The 14,088-nt window shown below is 53.4% G+C and overlaps 1 protein-coding gene across 1 annotated transcript; it reads right to left on the reverse strand.

Moving 5' to 3' along the window:
- Nucleotides 1–260: 260 nt before the first annotated feature.
- On the reverse strand, nt 261–3,697 carry NOBOX (NOBOX oogenesis homeobox; the record flags this gene model as incomplete). Its single annotated transcript, XM_081101990.1, has 7 exons — nt 261–562; nt 1,179–1,528; nt 1,858–2,089; nt 2,298–2,383; nt 2,624–2,745; nt 2,928–3,136; nt 3,505–3,697. 7 exons carry the CDS (start codon nt 3,695–3,697, stop codon nt 261–263), a joined length of 1,494 nt encoding a protein of 497 aa, XP_080958116.1.
- Between the last annotated feature and the right edge of the window lie 10,391 nt (nt 3,698–14,088).

Raw genomic sequence — 14,088 nt, forward strand, 5'->3', positions numbered from 1 at the left:
CACAAGCTGATACAGAGTTCCTAAGTGGTACCGGCCATCACCTTCAGAGGGCCGGCACCGTACAGAGGTGTGGAGAGTCGGGTAGAGCCAGCCCCTCCCTCCTCACACCAGCACCCAGCAAGATGAGCTCACACAGGAGCATGTCCAACTTGCACCCCAGTCAACACAGCCCCCAGTCTTTCCTAATGCTTCTGCTGCCATCTCCCTGATGGCGCCCCAACCCCTCCACCCAGCAGCCTGCCTGATATGTGGCCCCAGGACTAGGGGCCGTGGCTGTTTCTGTCCTCCTCTTGGGCCTCCTCGGGTGCCAAATGCTGCTCCACAGTGGCCGTGGGCTGCTCACTGGAGGCCTTGCTGGGTAAGGGTCCAGCTCCTGGCCTGGCCCCGTCAGGCAGCTGGCTGGGCCCTGGAGAAGGCTGTCTGCTCACAGGGTGAGCATAGGGAGCCGGAAACAGATCGGAAAAGTAGCCGTCCCCTCCTGAGGGGTGCCCCAGAGCTTGGGGACAGAAGGGACCAGGGAAGGGCAGTTCTGGCCAGCAAGGGTCATTCCAGGGCACTGTGCCTGTGGGGTCAAAGAACATAGGAGTAATTAGACAGGAATGAGGCACCAGCCACAGTTCAGCACGTGCTGTGAACATCTGCCTCCTCCGACATACAGGCTAGGACCCCACGCAAGTCTAGGGGGCAGACTGGCACCGGGAGCTCCCCTGAGGACCAGGCATGCTCCAGACTCGGGCCTGGACACAGTGCACTGCGGCAGCAAGGAGACCCAAACCCACTGGCCACTCTTCCCCTTCTCCTGGAATTTAGTCATCAGATGGCTGCTTCCAGGTTCTCAGAGGCCCAGCGGCCAGTCAGAACACTCGTATTAGCCGCCAGCTACTCTGCGCCAGGCACAGCCCTCATGTCATTCCTCCTCTTCATCAGGTACCTCCATGATAGGGGAATCATATTCCCATTTCAGAGCCCAGGAACCTGAGGCCCAGGAGAGTTGGAAACTGCTGAGCTGGACTTCAAATTTTGGTTTTCCTAACTCCAAAGCTCTCTGGCTGACTCTCTCTCTGCTCGGCAGCCTCTGAGAAACTTGAGGAAAAAGACCCCCGTGGCAAGAAAAAAGCTTCCCTCGCACCATGCCCTGCCCCAGCCTCCCCGGTAATGAGGCCTCTGTCCCTTCTCACCTTCCTCAGTCACCAAGGGAACCTTCCCTTCCAGCCGGAACTCACCCATGCTCCCAGCAGGCGGCTGCAGCAGGCCCTGCCCTGCCCGGGGCGCTGGGAAGTAGCCCTGTGAGGTCCCCCCATTGGGGCCGTAAGGCAGTGGGAAGAAAGCGTCTTCTGGCAGCGGGGGCGTCAGTGAGCTGGGCGTGGAGAAGGGGAAGGGGTGCAGATAGGAAAACTGGGGCTGAGGCTGTTGGAAAAGCTGGGTCTGCGGAGCCTGGGAGACCTGGAACAGTCCCGGCTGGTTGCTCAGCTGGTAATCCTGGGGTTCCAGCTCTTCCAGGTATGAGCAGGGAGGGGGCGGGGTGACACTGTGGGGACAGGGAAGCATTTGTGAGGGTCGGGGGGCCTCCTCATTCTGACCACACAGTAGGCCAGTGCCTCCTCCTCACCCCTCTCCCCACCTCCAGGCCCCACCTGCCGCCACCTCCTCTTCCTCTGCCCGCTCCCAGCTTCTCGCCTCATTCCTGCTTTAATGCTGAGGTAGCCTCCCCTTCCCACCCCTTTCGCCCGCTTCCCATTTACTGCTCCTTGCTCCTCTCGCTTGCTCCTCTCGGCTAACGCTTTGCCATTCCAAGCCCCTCTCTGCTCTGAAACCCTTCCCAAGATAACTCAGTGGCCGCCCCCACTGGTTCCATACCTTGTCCCCCAGGACCCACAGGAGCCATCTCTGTGGCTGCTGTCACTGCCAAGTGTGTCCATCAGCAGAGGCATCAGTTGGGGGGTGTGGGCAGAGCCGAGGGGGAAGGGAAGGTTGGCCCTTTGGACAGGCGGGGGGCTGAAGAGTGGTGGGGTCACTGCCACCCTCTGAGCACCCTCGCTCTGTTGGGTTGGGGCCAGAGTCTGGTCAGATGTCAGAAGCATGGGGGGCTCTAGGAGCAGAAGACACGGGGGTTGTGAAGGTAAGAGAATGGGGAGGCAGACTTGGGGTTGCTGGAAGGTAGACATGCAGGACAGCAGAGGGCTTTGGGCCACTCCCATGCCTACCAAGAAAGCCCCTCTGTCTTTGTCTTCACTGTCTTCCTGTCATCTCTCCCTCCCCTCCCCCCCCAGATAATCCTCAGAAGGGGGTCAGCTCACCTGGCAGTGTGTCTAGAGGGGGCTCCTGAGGGAAGGCACCAGGCTCCGGGTCCATGGGCACAGCAGGTGGCAGCTCAGCAGCAGAGCTGGAGGCAGACAGAGTGAAGGTTGTACTTTGAATGGTCCCTGGACATAGACCGGGGCCTCGGTGCCAGGAAAGGGACAGCCTCCCTCCAAGGCACTGGCCACTGCCCCATCCCATGCAGCCAAAGCCCCTAAATGTTAGCCAGCAGCTCCAGCCTCAACGCCCAGACTTTGAGACCCAGGTCCCAGCTTGGACCCCTCTTCCCACCTCCAGGGATGACCCAGCAGGAGGAGGAACTCACCTGTCCTGGCCGCTGGCAGGGGCTGGACCTGCAGGACTGTCCTTGTCCTTCTTCCCATTCAGTTTCTCCACTTTTCGCCACTTTGCCCGGCGATTCTGGAACCACACCTGCAGGGAGAGACACTAGGAGAGCTTGAGGAAGGGGCAGGAGCTCAGCCGTCCTGACTATCCCGTGAGGAGCTGCCTCACCGCTGCGCTGCAGATGCCGCCTGTGAGGCTGGTGTCATAGAAGGTCCCTCTAGCAGCCTTTCCCCTTCTCGCTTTCTAGGCCGCAGCGATGTGGACACGCGAGAACATAGCCCTACGAGCTGTAACCTCAGCCCGAGCCAGAGGTGCTGCGCACCTGCCCGCTGTCCAGAGGCCCAGCGTGGACTCTCCTCCACCCGCCCCTGCCCAGCCCCCTTTACCATGATGCGCTGGGGGGTGACCCCCACTGTCTGGGCAATCTCCCGGCGCTTGTCACCGTCAGGGTAGTGGTCTGCTTGGAATATCCTCTCCAGCTCCTCCAGCTGGTCTGGAAGGAGGAGAAACTCCCATGAATACCAACCCCAGGGATGTGGCAGGAGAGGAGAAGGACGCCTGCCCGCTGGGACCACCGGCCCAGCCCAGGGCTCCCCAGGCTCTCAACTGTTTCCCACTGGGCCCGGCCTCCTCTCCTCGGGCCTTGTGGGTGGGGACTAACCTTTCCAACCTGTTTTCAATTTCACTCTGATGCACCCCCAGCCCTGATAGGCCGTGGCCCCGCCACAGGCCAAGGGGGTCCAGGACAGGCAATGTGCAAGCAAACCACCCTCCAGTCTTGCGGGCCACGTTCCCTGCTGAGCGCACCTTTCCTAGAGATGACCCCAGACCCCAGGCTGACTCTCACCTTCAGGGACTCACCTGAGCGGTACAGGGTTCGAGTCTTTTTCCGCACTTGGCAGGTCACTTCTAGGGGCTTCTTTTGGTCTGTGTTTTGGCTGTTCTGGGCCAATGTGCTGAGGAGGTTGGCCAGGTGGCAGGGCCCCCGGCCTGACCCACAGGGCACTGGGCTGTTGGTGTCACGGGCTGAGTTAGTGACGCGGGGAGGTGACATGGAGACTGGACCCGTGGCGACAGACTTTTTCTGCTTCCCGGAGCCCGGAGCGAAGGACCTCTTCCCTGCCTTGGCCTCTCTCCTGGGGACGGAACACCCGTCTCCCTGAGGCTGGGGGCGGGGCGGGACCAGGGTTCTGTCTTTGCAGACAGAGCCCGGTGGCTGGCATGCTCCCCTGGCGTCGGGGGCCTTGGGTGGCGTCTTCTCTCCCAGGACAGCGCAGGAGGGGGGCGGCTCCCCACGTGGGACCTCCTGAGTGGCGGGGGCTGGACTCCGTGGTGGTCCTTCCTTCTCCGACCCCGCAGCCAGGGGCTTGCCTCCACCTTCCTGGCCTGTGGGGAACGAGCACTGTAACTGGTTTCTGGTTTGAGCTTAAGCTTGAATTTGTCCATGTACAGAATTAGCTCCAGGCATAGCTTCCTAAGCTGCCTATTGTGAGGACTGAAGTAGATGAGCCACTGCTTTGAAGAGTCTAGGCAACTCTAAGGGGCCTTGGCTCATCTACACAGATGGCAGAGGGTATCCTAATGGGGGGACTAACTTCCTGTGAGTGCCCTGCTAGTTTCCTGCCACCTGGAAGGTGAGTTTGAAGGACAGGCATCTGTTCAGCGTTTCTAAGGGACAGATGTTGGGGTTGGGGTAGACTGGGCAGAGAGATTCTGTTTCTAAAACGAGCTTTTGTTCTTGCTGTAGGTCTAGACATTGTGGCTTAGAGCAGGGCCAGGGCGGCATTGGATGGCCTCCTGAAGCCCAGGCAAGGACAGCAAAGGAGACAACAGGAACGATCCCCTCACCTTCCACAGAAGTCACTCTGCCCTGCCAGCCCTCCTCACGGCTATCCGCACCCCTGTCCTTCCCCGGAAGCAGAGCCTCACACAGGGGACCAGGCCCGGGCCGCTGTCCTTACACAAGGGAGGGAGGGTGACGCTGCTGACACTCTCCAAGCCCGTCTGCCTGTCCTGAGCTCTGACTTCTCCAGGTGCACCAGGCCCTGTGCTAGACCTTCCATAGATTAGTGGCATCTGAACCCTTCGAGGGAGGCACTGTCCACATCTCCTTCTAACACTGAAACACGGACAAGAAAGGTGAGTCATTTGCCCAAATCACAGGGCAAGTGCTCCTAATCCCCAAGCACAGTCCTCCCGGCCACCAAACCCTCCCCCCACCACATCCCCATTACTCAGAACCCCTGAATCCTCCACTCAAGATGCTGCTTCATCGTTTCCAAATAAATTGGAATATTTACAAATGCATACTAACTAGTTAGTGACTTAGTGCTATTGTTACTCTAACGAAATTGCATGAGATAGAATGTCTTAAGGAATGACTTTCCCGGAGCGTGTGTAGTAAGATGGGCCAAGGTGCTTTGTCACAGTTTCCTGAGTGCACAGGGGCCTGCCCCACAGGAGGGACCTGCAGCTGGTGGAGCATGGACAGGCCTCTACGGGGGTGAAGGGGCAAGGCTGGGTGGGGGAGGCAGAGCTGGTAGCCTAGCTCACCTGGTATATAGTAGGTGCTCAATAAATGCCACGCATCAGATAAGAAAAGTGACGGATGTTGGGACCTAGACTAGCAGTCCTAGGACTCCGGCCCTGACTTTTCTCCGCGTGTAGAGAGATGGGGTCCCCGGACCGGGTGGAGTGGGGCCCAGCCCGCGGCCTGCCCGAGCTCTAGAAGAGCTTCCTAAGGTGGGTGGTGGGCCAGCACCCCCAACCCGCCCCCGCGCCCCGGCTCACCCCGCGGTTCCCGGCGGGGCTCCTTGGTGGGTTCCATGGCCTGGACTCCGCGGTGGGGCCGGCGGGCTGCACAGGCGCGGCCTAATGAAGCCTCGCGGGGCAGACAGGTGTGCGGAGCGCGCACGGGCGCCGGGGAGCCCGAGCCTGCGCCCCTCAGCCGGCAGCTGGGGGAGGCCATCCTGGATCCCGGTGCGGGGGCAGCTGCGGGGCTGGGAGGCCCCCGGGGCTGGGCCGCGCCGCCCACTCGGCACCTAAGCCAGGTGCGGGCCTCGTGCGGCGCCCCTCCCTCGTGGATTTAGAGGGCCTCGCGGGGGCGGGGGCGGGGGCGCGGGCGCGGGCGGACCGGAGCGCTGCGGGGTCGGTGAGACTCGCCCTTGGATGCTAGGGCCTGGCTGGGCCGCCGACACCCTGCGCGGGCCTCGGTAATGGACTTGGTCGTGGCTTGAGTCCTGGACACAGAGCCCTTCCCTGTGAACTGTGAAGGCGGCCGCTGGAGCCACTTAGCAGAGGACCCCCGAACGCTGGGCTGCCCTCCAGGTTCTCCACGGCTCGGGCTTCATGAGCCCCCAAGATCCTGCGAGGGCCGTGCTACAAGGTAGGTGGCGGCGCGTGGGGCGCACTGCGGAGCACAGGTGCGCGCGGTCAACCCCACGGAGGCGCTCGGTGCTCAGGTTTCGCTTTCATGTGGCTGCCCCGTGTCAGTTTTATGCTTCGAGAATGAAGGGGAGCTTCATAACGGAGACCTCCCAGGGGAGGCCTTTGTGGTTGCCCCTCCATGGAACGTCCCTTCCCTTCATTGTGAAATGGTTTCAGATGTAAAATTCGGATTGCCTTTCTTACGTCTGCTCCTGAGTGGGAGGGGCTGGCCAGACCGAAACCGGTGCTTGCAGCTGGGGAGCGGGGCGGCCAGCAGGGAAGTCAGGTGTTTTGCTTTGGACACGGCGGGATCGATGCTAGAATCACCTGGTGGTACATTTTCCTGCGCCTTAAACTCCTCGGAGGGGCTCCGCCTGTGTGGGGACTTTGGGCAGAGTGTGGGAGAGCTTTAGTTCTTTCTGAAACAAAACATTTAAACGGACAATATAATCAAAAGCTCAGGCTTCTGATGTTTCATTCTGACCCCGGTAATACCCGCTGGTAAAGGAGGGCTTTAGAAACAGGGCCCAGTTCCTCGGCTAGAAACCAAGCGTTCTAAAGGCCGTGAGCAAGGAGTGGCCTAGCACTTTCCGTGTGAAAAATCAGGCGATGGTGACGTGGTTGTAAACGGAACACAGTCGTCTGCTTGCTGAACATTCATAGGACACCTACTGCCCGCCAGGCTCCGAGCACAAATCACTTCACCGCCTGCAGCAGCTCACTGCTGGGAGGTTAGACATATAACACGTGGGCCATGTCAGTGCAGTGTGGTCGGTGCTGAGCTAGAAGGATGCGTAGCTCAGGAGGGGCAGAGGAGCAGGAACCTCTGGTGGGCCAGCCTGAGGGCCAGGGGGACAGGAGGGTCCTTGGAGAGGACGACACAGAAGGATGAGTTGCAGGTTAAAAGCACAGCCAGGTTAAATGCCAGACCAAGCTCCCCGCCTGGGATAGGAGCCTCCCAAGGTCTGGTTCCTTCTTTGAAGCCTCAGCTCACCTCCCCCTACGCCCAAATATTCCAGTTTCCTTATCTCTTTTATGCAAGTGTTTCTCAATGAGTGTTCCTCAAGACCCCTGGAATAGCATTTCTTAAGGAATTTGTTAAAAATGTGACTTCCAGGCCCCATCCCCAGAAATGTTAATTGGTAGGTCCAGAGAGGAACCCAGAAATGGGCATTGTAACAAGTCCCTCAGGTGATTTTTATTGACTTTGCAGAAACAAAGCTGATTAAACCCAGCCTGGAATGGGAGGTTGGGAGAGGATGGTGGGGGCCTGGGTAGGGGAAGGATGACCTTTTGTCCTTCATTGAGGTGTCTGCTGCCACGAACAGGACACAATTAACTTCTTAGATTATCCTACCCCGTTCAATAAGAATAAATCATTCTTGCCCTGGCCAGTGTTGCTGAGTGATTTGAGCATCAGCTCCCCCACTTGAAGGACCACAGGTTTAATTCCTGGTCAAGGGTGAGTACCTGGGTTGCAGGTTCAATCCCCGGCCCCATTTGAGAGGCGACCTGTCCATGTGTCTCTCTTACATTGATGTTTCTCCCCCACCTCCCTCCTTCCCTTCTACTTTCTAAAAATCAATGGAAAAAGTGTCCTCCCGTGAGAATTAATAAACAAACACAGACTATATCATTCTTTTCTGCCATCATTAATGGTGTATTTCCTCTCACTGTCTGGTTGCCCTCTGCCTGGGGGAAGTCAGAAAAGCAGACTTGGGTCACCCATGGACTGGGCACCACCCTGCCATCAAACACTGAAAGACACAGCGCCTAATTGTATAAAAGACTTCACTCAGGGCTTAGGGAATTAAAGACGTTGGCCTTTTCAAACACATTTTATTGAATTTGTTGGACTTGGGCTATATTAACAAATTCAATATATTTTTATTGATTTCAGAGAGAGAAGGGAGAGGGTGAGAAAGATAGAAACATCAATGAGAGGGAAACATTGGTAGGCTGCCTCCTGCACATCTCCTACTGGGGATGGAGCCTGCAACCTGAGCCCCAAACCGGAATCGAACTGGCGACTTCTTGATGGATGGGTCGATGCCCAACCACTGAGCCACACTAGCTGGGCTAAGTTGTCTTTCTCTTGATATTCTTGGCTGGCTGTTGTGTGATTTAAAAAAAAAAATACATGCTATAGTTTTTTTTTGTTTAAATGAAAATTTGATTTAATGGCTAGAAGTGAAATTGGCCGAAGAAAGCTTGGGAGAGAAATGTCTGGATGTGTTTTGTTGGGAAGGTGTTGTATTTGTGACGATGCTGGTAAAATCATCCTTGACGGGTCACCTTCAAGGGAAGGTCGGGAAGGGAGACTGTTTATGAGAGAACAAGAGGTGTTGTTTTCAGGGTCCATGGGAGTATTTATTTCTGTCTTATTTGGTTACATTTCATCTTCATGATCTTCAGGGAAGTCCATATGCTCAAGCTGGTTTAGAGGGGAGGGTTTTTTCCATTTTCCCTTTTTTGGTGTCTTAGTTTTCAGAGCCAAACTGTACACCACACTAAATGGCTCTTAGCAAGAGCCATTTATTCCAATATCTTTTCTTCTCACGGATATGAGAATAACAGGACTAAAAGAAACACGTCTGATGCTACTGCGGGATAAACTTGATCATTGTTTTCGGTCTGTGTAGAGTAGACCACATAATTAGGTTAAGGAAGTGGAATAAGCATTCTTTGCCCTTCCTCCCTCTCTTTCTACAACGAGAAAAATAACCAGAGGAAGGTGGCTGATTGAGAAAAAATTCAAAGCAGAAACACAGGGTAACTTGTTATTGTCCTACGTGCCACACCAAAGTGTAGGTGGTAACAGGTCATTGGACCAGAGAGGCAAGAATCTGGTTGTGAAAGGCAGGCAGACTTCTGAGCAGGCCCTGGGTCGAGTCACAGCAAACAGGGGAGGGAAGGGCCCCAGGGAATCAGCAGGAGGCGATGTGCCTCTCAGATAGGGAGGCCAACACCTTCAGGGACCAGGACATCCTGAGCCTAAAGAAGCAAAAGGCCAGATGATCAGATAAGCCTTTTCAAACACAAATAATTGAATTTGTTGGGCTTGGGCTAGGCTATTAACAAATTCAAGTTGCCTTTCCCTTTTTTTAAAAAAATATATTTTTATTGATTTCAGAGAGAGGAAAAGAGAGAGTGAGAGATATAGAAACATCAATGAGTACCAGCGTCCAGGAGGGACTGCCCACTGGCTTCCTTTGGAAATCCTGGAAGAGGGTGGTTTGAGGTCGGGGAAGGGCATTGGAAACACCTGGCTCCATGGGCACTGCCCTGGCCTCTCGGTTGTGGATGAATTAGCCTAATAACTGCTAATTCCCAAACACTCAGTTTTATGCTTCTAAAACAAGCATGTCAAACTCACAGCCTGCGGGCCACATGCCTCGTTTATTTGGGCCATGTAGCCTTTGAGTTTGACATGCTTGTTCTAATAAGAACAGCGACCACGTTGAAGACATGGTTGCTGCTGCTTTTGGTTTTAATCAGACAAATAATAATCACCTTTGCTCGAGTTTCCTGATTAGAAAGTTCCTTGCCATCCGCCCTCCCCCTCCGGATGCACCTGTGTTAGGAGGCAGTCTTCCTTCTTCCTGCTCTTTCCAGTCTCCTCCAGGTTTGACAACCACGGTGCTAATCACAGTGTGGACTCAGGACCCCTCAAAACCTGGGCTTCCTCTGTGCCTACGTCCCCTCCCCACCCCTGCAGTCTCCTCACAGCCTCGGTTTTAGCCTCTCAGTCAGATCCCAGGCTCATGCCTCAGGGCCACAGATCTCCCCGTTTTATCTGCATGAAGCACCTTCCCCTTCCCTTTTATTTCTGTTAAAGTTTCACTCATGCTTCAAAGCCCAGCCCCAACATTCCCTTTCCGGTGAAGCGCGTCTTGCACAGCAGAACAGTGGCTCCGCCCACGTCTTCCCGGCTTGTGTGTACGTTCACAGCACCTCGCCCAAAACGGGCTGACCTGGCCAGAGTTCCCATGTGTTCCCAGGTGTAGCGACCAGACACTGTCTCCTCGCATGACCGACACCAGCTCACGGAAGCCTCAGAACAACCCTAGGAGGGTCTGTTGGCCCCACTTGGTTGAAGAAACTGGCCCAGAGAGAACCCTGACAGAGGTCACACAGCTGGTCCGCGGCACACCCTAGATCTGAACCCAGTTAGTCTGGTTCCCACCCTTCCTCCTAACCACGAGGCCTGTACATCTGATTATGTTTGTGTCACCATCCTCCAGAGCTTGGCAGTGTGATCTGCATGTTGGGGGTCAATGATTGCTCATTGCTCCAAAGTGATCACCATCGCGAGGAGTTAGGGAGCAGGGCAAGGGGCTTGAGGGCTGTGGCTGCACCAGGAATAAGTGATGGGACTTTTCTGAAGCAGGACGGGTGGTCACATGAGCCTACACAGGAGATAAAGTTGCACAGGACTGAATATATACACATACACACAATGTAGGAGTAGTTTCAACTGCATGTGACTCTTCTATTACCTCAAAATAAAATTTTAAAAAAAATGGTGATCCCAGGGTTCTGACCACAAGTTCAGTTCTCCTAGACTTGGATAAATTTAATTCACATAAATGATATTTTTGTACAGTAGCATTACTAACCTTTTGTTGACAGTAATATTAAAACATTTAGATTTAAATTATATCTTATTTCTTTCACAAGGCTGTAGATAGGCAAGCAGAGAAATTTATATCTAATTTGTTTTCAAAGTAAAACAAAAGCTATGTCTCCTTTATGATGAGAATGCAAATTTATTAGGAAGTCATTGGAAAATAGCCAATGATTAGAAAAGAAGAAAGTACAATTTGCCATCAAACGACAATATCAGTTATTAACAGTTTGATGTGTTTCCTCCAGTATGTTTGCCATTACTGTGTTTTGTATGTTCTACATGATTGTAACTATACTCCTTCTGTAATTTTGAGCATTTCTCCCCTCAAATATGCTGTAAAAATACATCCCTCCAAATGTTTACACATTGTACAAAATGTGCACTATAACAGCTGATAGCTCAATTTTGAAAATGAAATGTATTTTAATAAGCACTGCCTTTATAATTATTCAGAGTATGTGTATACATTTAGGGGGATAGCCTATATTTCAGTCTTCAGAATGTATTGAGTGGCAGTGCCATAATTTATTTTCCACCTGTTGGAAAAAATTAACTGAAAACTCTACATTTTTTCAAAATTAAAAAGCGAATTTGAAGGAGTTCTCTCTCTTGTGCTTCTCTTGCACACTCTTTTTAAAAAAATCATTTGCCATTGGTGATTGGTTTATGTGATTTTACAGTCTCGGTCATGGCACAGAAATAGGCAGGCAGCCAAGCGGGTGAGGGTCTGGGACCCTGGTCACAAAGGCCAGCAGGGCAGCTTTAGCGAGAGTAAGAGAGCAGGTGTCTTTTGACTGCACCTGTGGCGGTGGCTGGCTGATTTTCTGGTGTTCAGGTCAGGGTCAGTGGCTCCAAGGAAGGTGTTCTGCCAGGAGACCTCTGTGTGTGGGAAGAGAGCTCTGTGCTCCCAGAACATGGATGTGTGTCCTCCTGTCCCCCGTGACCCAGGCGCCCTCCAGGTCTGGTGAACAGCGTGGAAGGAGGTGTCATGTCATGGTCAGCAGGCTCCTTGGTCCTTCTGAGGCTCCGAACTTTGAGGTCCTCAGACATCAGGGTGACAATTCTAGGTCTTTGAAACTGAAGATGACCTAACTCTGTCTTTAAATGACTCCTGGTTCCCGCCCCAAATACAGGCTCATACATGGCCTATAACATAAAACCAGTGCGGCTCACGTAGAGAAAGACCTTTGACACAGCTCAGGATGCCTCAGAGTGTTTGGAACTCACTGAGCAAGGCTGGGTGGTCTGTCTGTCATTCTTTCTGGTCACAGGAGAAAACAGTCTGGGTGAGGGGATTCTAGGAGACGGAGGAATTAGTGGGATGTAAACCAACAAATGCCCAAGTCCCATAGAACAAGGTAGAGGACTGGGCACCTTGCTATAGCAAAGGAAGTTATGTGGCTTTGAAAATGTGTGGGACTCCTGGATTACTGGCCCTAAAGCCTGAGGGGAACTGTCCACTTTCCCCACCAAAAACTTCCTTACCACATGTAGTTTGAAGCTGTCCGTCATGCGATTAGAAGAATTTTTCTAGACAAAAGCATGTGGTATATAGTGACTTACGATGACTGCAATGTGGTGTTACAACTTCTTTAGGTCCTAAATATTGACTGCTTGTACGTAAAGGGCCATCCATGGAGGATGTGTACAGTGTGGCCCCAATCAAGGGGGTGGGAAGATTGCAAAGTGGATAGGTCAGGGCAGAATAGGATGAGTGATGCTCAAAAAATCCTCATATCTCAGTGCTTTGAAGTCATGGGGCGTATTGGTCACTCATACTATGTGCCCAGCACCGGCCAGGGAGGCACCCTGCTCCATGTACTCAGAGACCCCTGGTGACCATCTGGGTGACCCATCGTCTATAAAGCCCACCCTGGTCCCCAGACCTTCCGGCAGAGCTGAGGGTCTGACAGTGGCCTTAGCTTAGAAGTGACCTCCTCCCTTCTGCTCATATTCCCTGGGCCTGAACTAGTCATGTGGCCCCGATGAACTGCCAGGGCGCTGGGAAATGGGTGAGGAAGTGGAATATTGGGGAGCATCACTGTCTCTGCCTTAGCCTTCTCTCCTGGTCACCAAATATCTATTTGCTTCCTTCTTCGCAGTGCCTAGAAACAATTGAAAAGTTCTGCTTGGTCAAGGCATCTGGCACTGATGACAGCATCGCTGCGTGCTGTGAGATAGTCAGGATATCGGGTTAGAATCTGGCTCCTCTTGGTCTGGAAATCTAAGAGATAAGACGGCTTTTCTGCTGTGCAGGCAACTAGCACACAAGGGTAGAACAAGAGCAGGTTAACTGCAGTAAGCACTCACACGTGTGCGGTCAGGAACGCGGTTTCTATACTTGTTTATACTTCTCACCAGAAATGGGGCTTTCCTTCCACCTTGTGGCTTTCCCCTGCTGCCTGAGAGGTCTCACATCTCTAAACATAACCCCTCCCACTGCACAATAAATCTGATTCTTCTAGTTTCTCTAGGAACTTCTACCCACCTGTGTGATTGCTAGCCACTCTGTCTGCCTGCCTCTCCCCATTGATCCTTCTATGAATGCATTTTGTGATGTGCATTAGCACAGTCTGTGCACAGCACAGCGCGGAGGCTGCAGAGAAACACAGATGACGGTCCTTGGTTCTCAGGGCACTCACCATCTCCTGGAACTAGGTAGGGAAGAGACTGTGCAAGAGAACTTGTTGAAATTAATTCGTACTTTGTTCGTTATGTTTTTCCCTGTTCTTAGGCAGGTGATTAAGCCTTCACACATTCCCTCGACTCAGGAATTTTTGCAGAGCGGAAAGCAGCTTGAAATCAAAGACTCTTCCTGCCTTTCTTAAAACACAAAGGACATTAAAGGGCCTGGTGGGAGGAAGGCGGCAAGGAGAGGGTGCCTTTGAAAGGAGCAGGCAGGGAAATTGGCCAGCTGGGAAGAGGTTGGGGCAGGAACCCCGGGCGCTGCTTTGGCCACATCCTAAGGAAGAAGGGCCATACAGTGTCTGGCTTAGTTTGCATGGCCCAGGGGAGCTACCATTCTGCAAGTTTTACCCTTTTTAAAAAGGCTGGTTTTTTTTTTTCTTCCTCATGTTTCCAGACCTTCTGCTGTGGGAGTGCTTTGAGATGCAATGGGGAATAAGAGATGCTCTTACTTGGCTGGCCAGGGGGACATTGTGCTCCATATACTCAGGGATCCCTGGTGACCATCTGGTTGACCCATCGTCTGTAAAGCACATCCCGTTCCCCAGACCTCCCGGCAGGAGAAGTGAGGGCCTTTCAAAGGCTTTAGCTTAGAATTGACCTCATCCCTTCAGCTCATATTTTATGAACCTGAATTAGTGATATGCCAAGTCTACTGAGGGGACATAGTTTTAATATAGTGCGAAATTCTTGAGAGAGACATG

Source organism: Myotis nattereri, assembly GCF_964212035.1.
Source record: "Myotis nattereri genome assembly, chromosome: 11".
Lineage (NCBI taxonomy): Eukaryota > Metazoa > Chordata > Mammalia > Chiroptera > Vespertilionidae > Myotis > Myotis nattereri.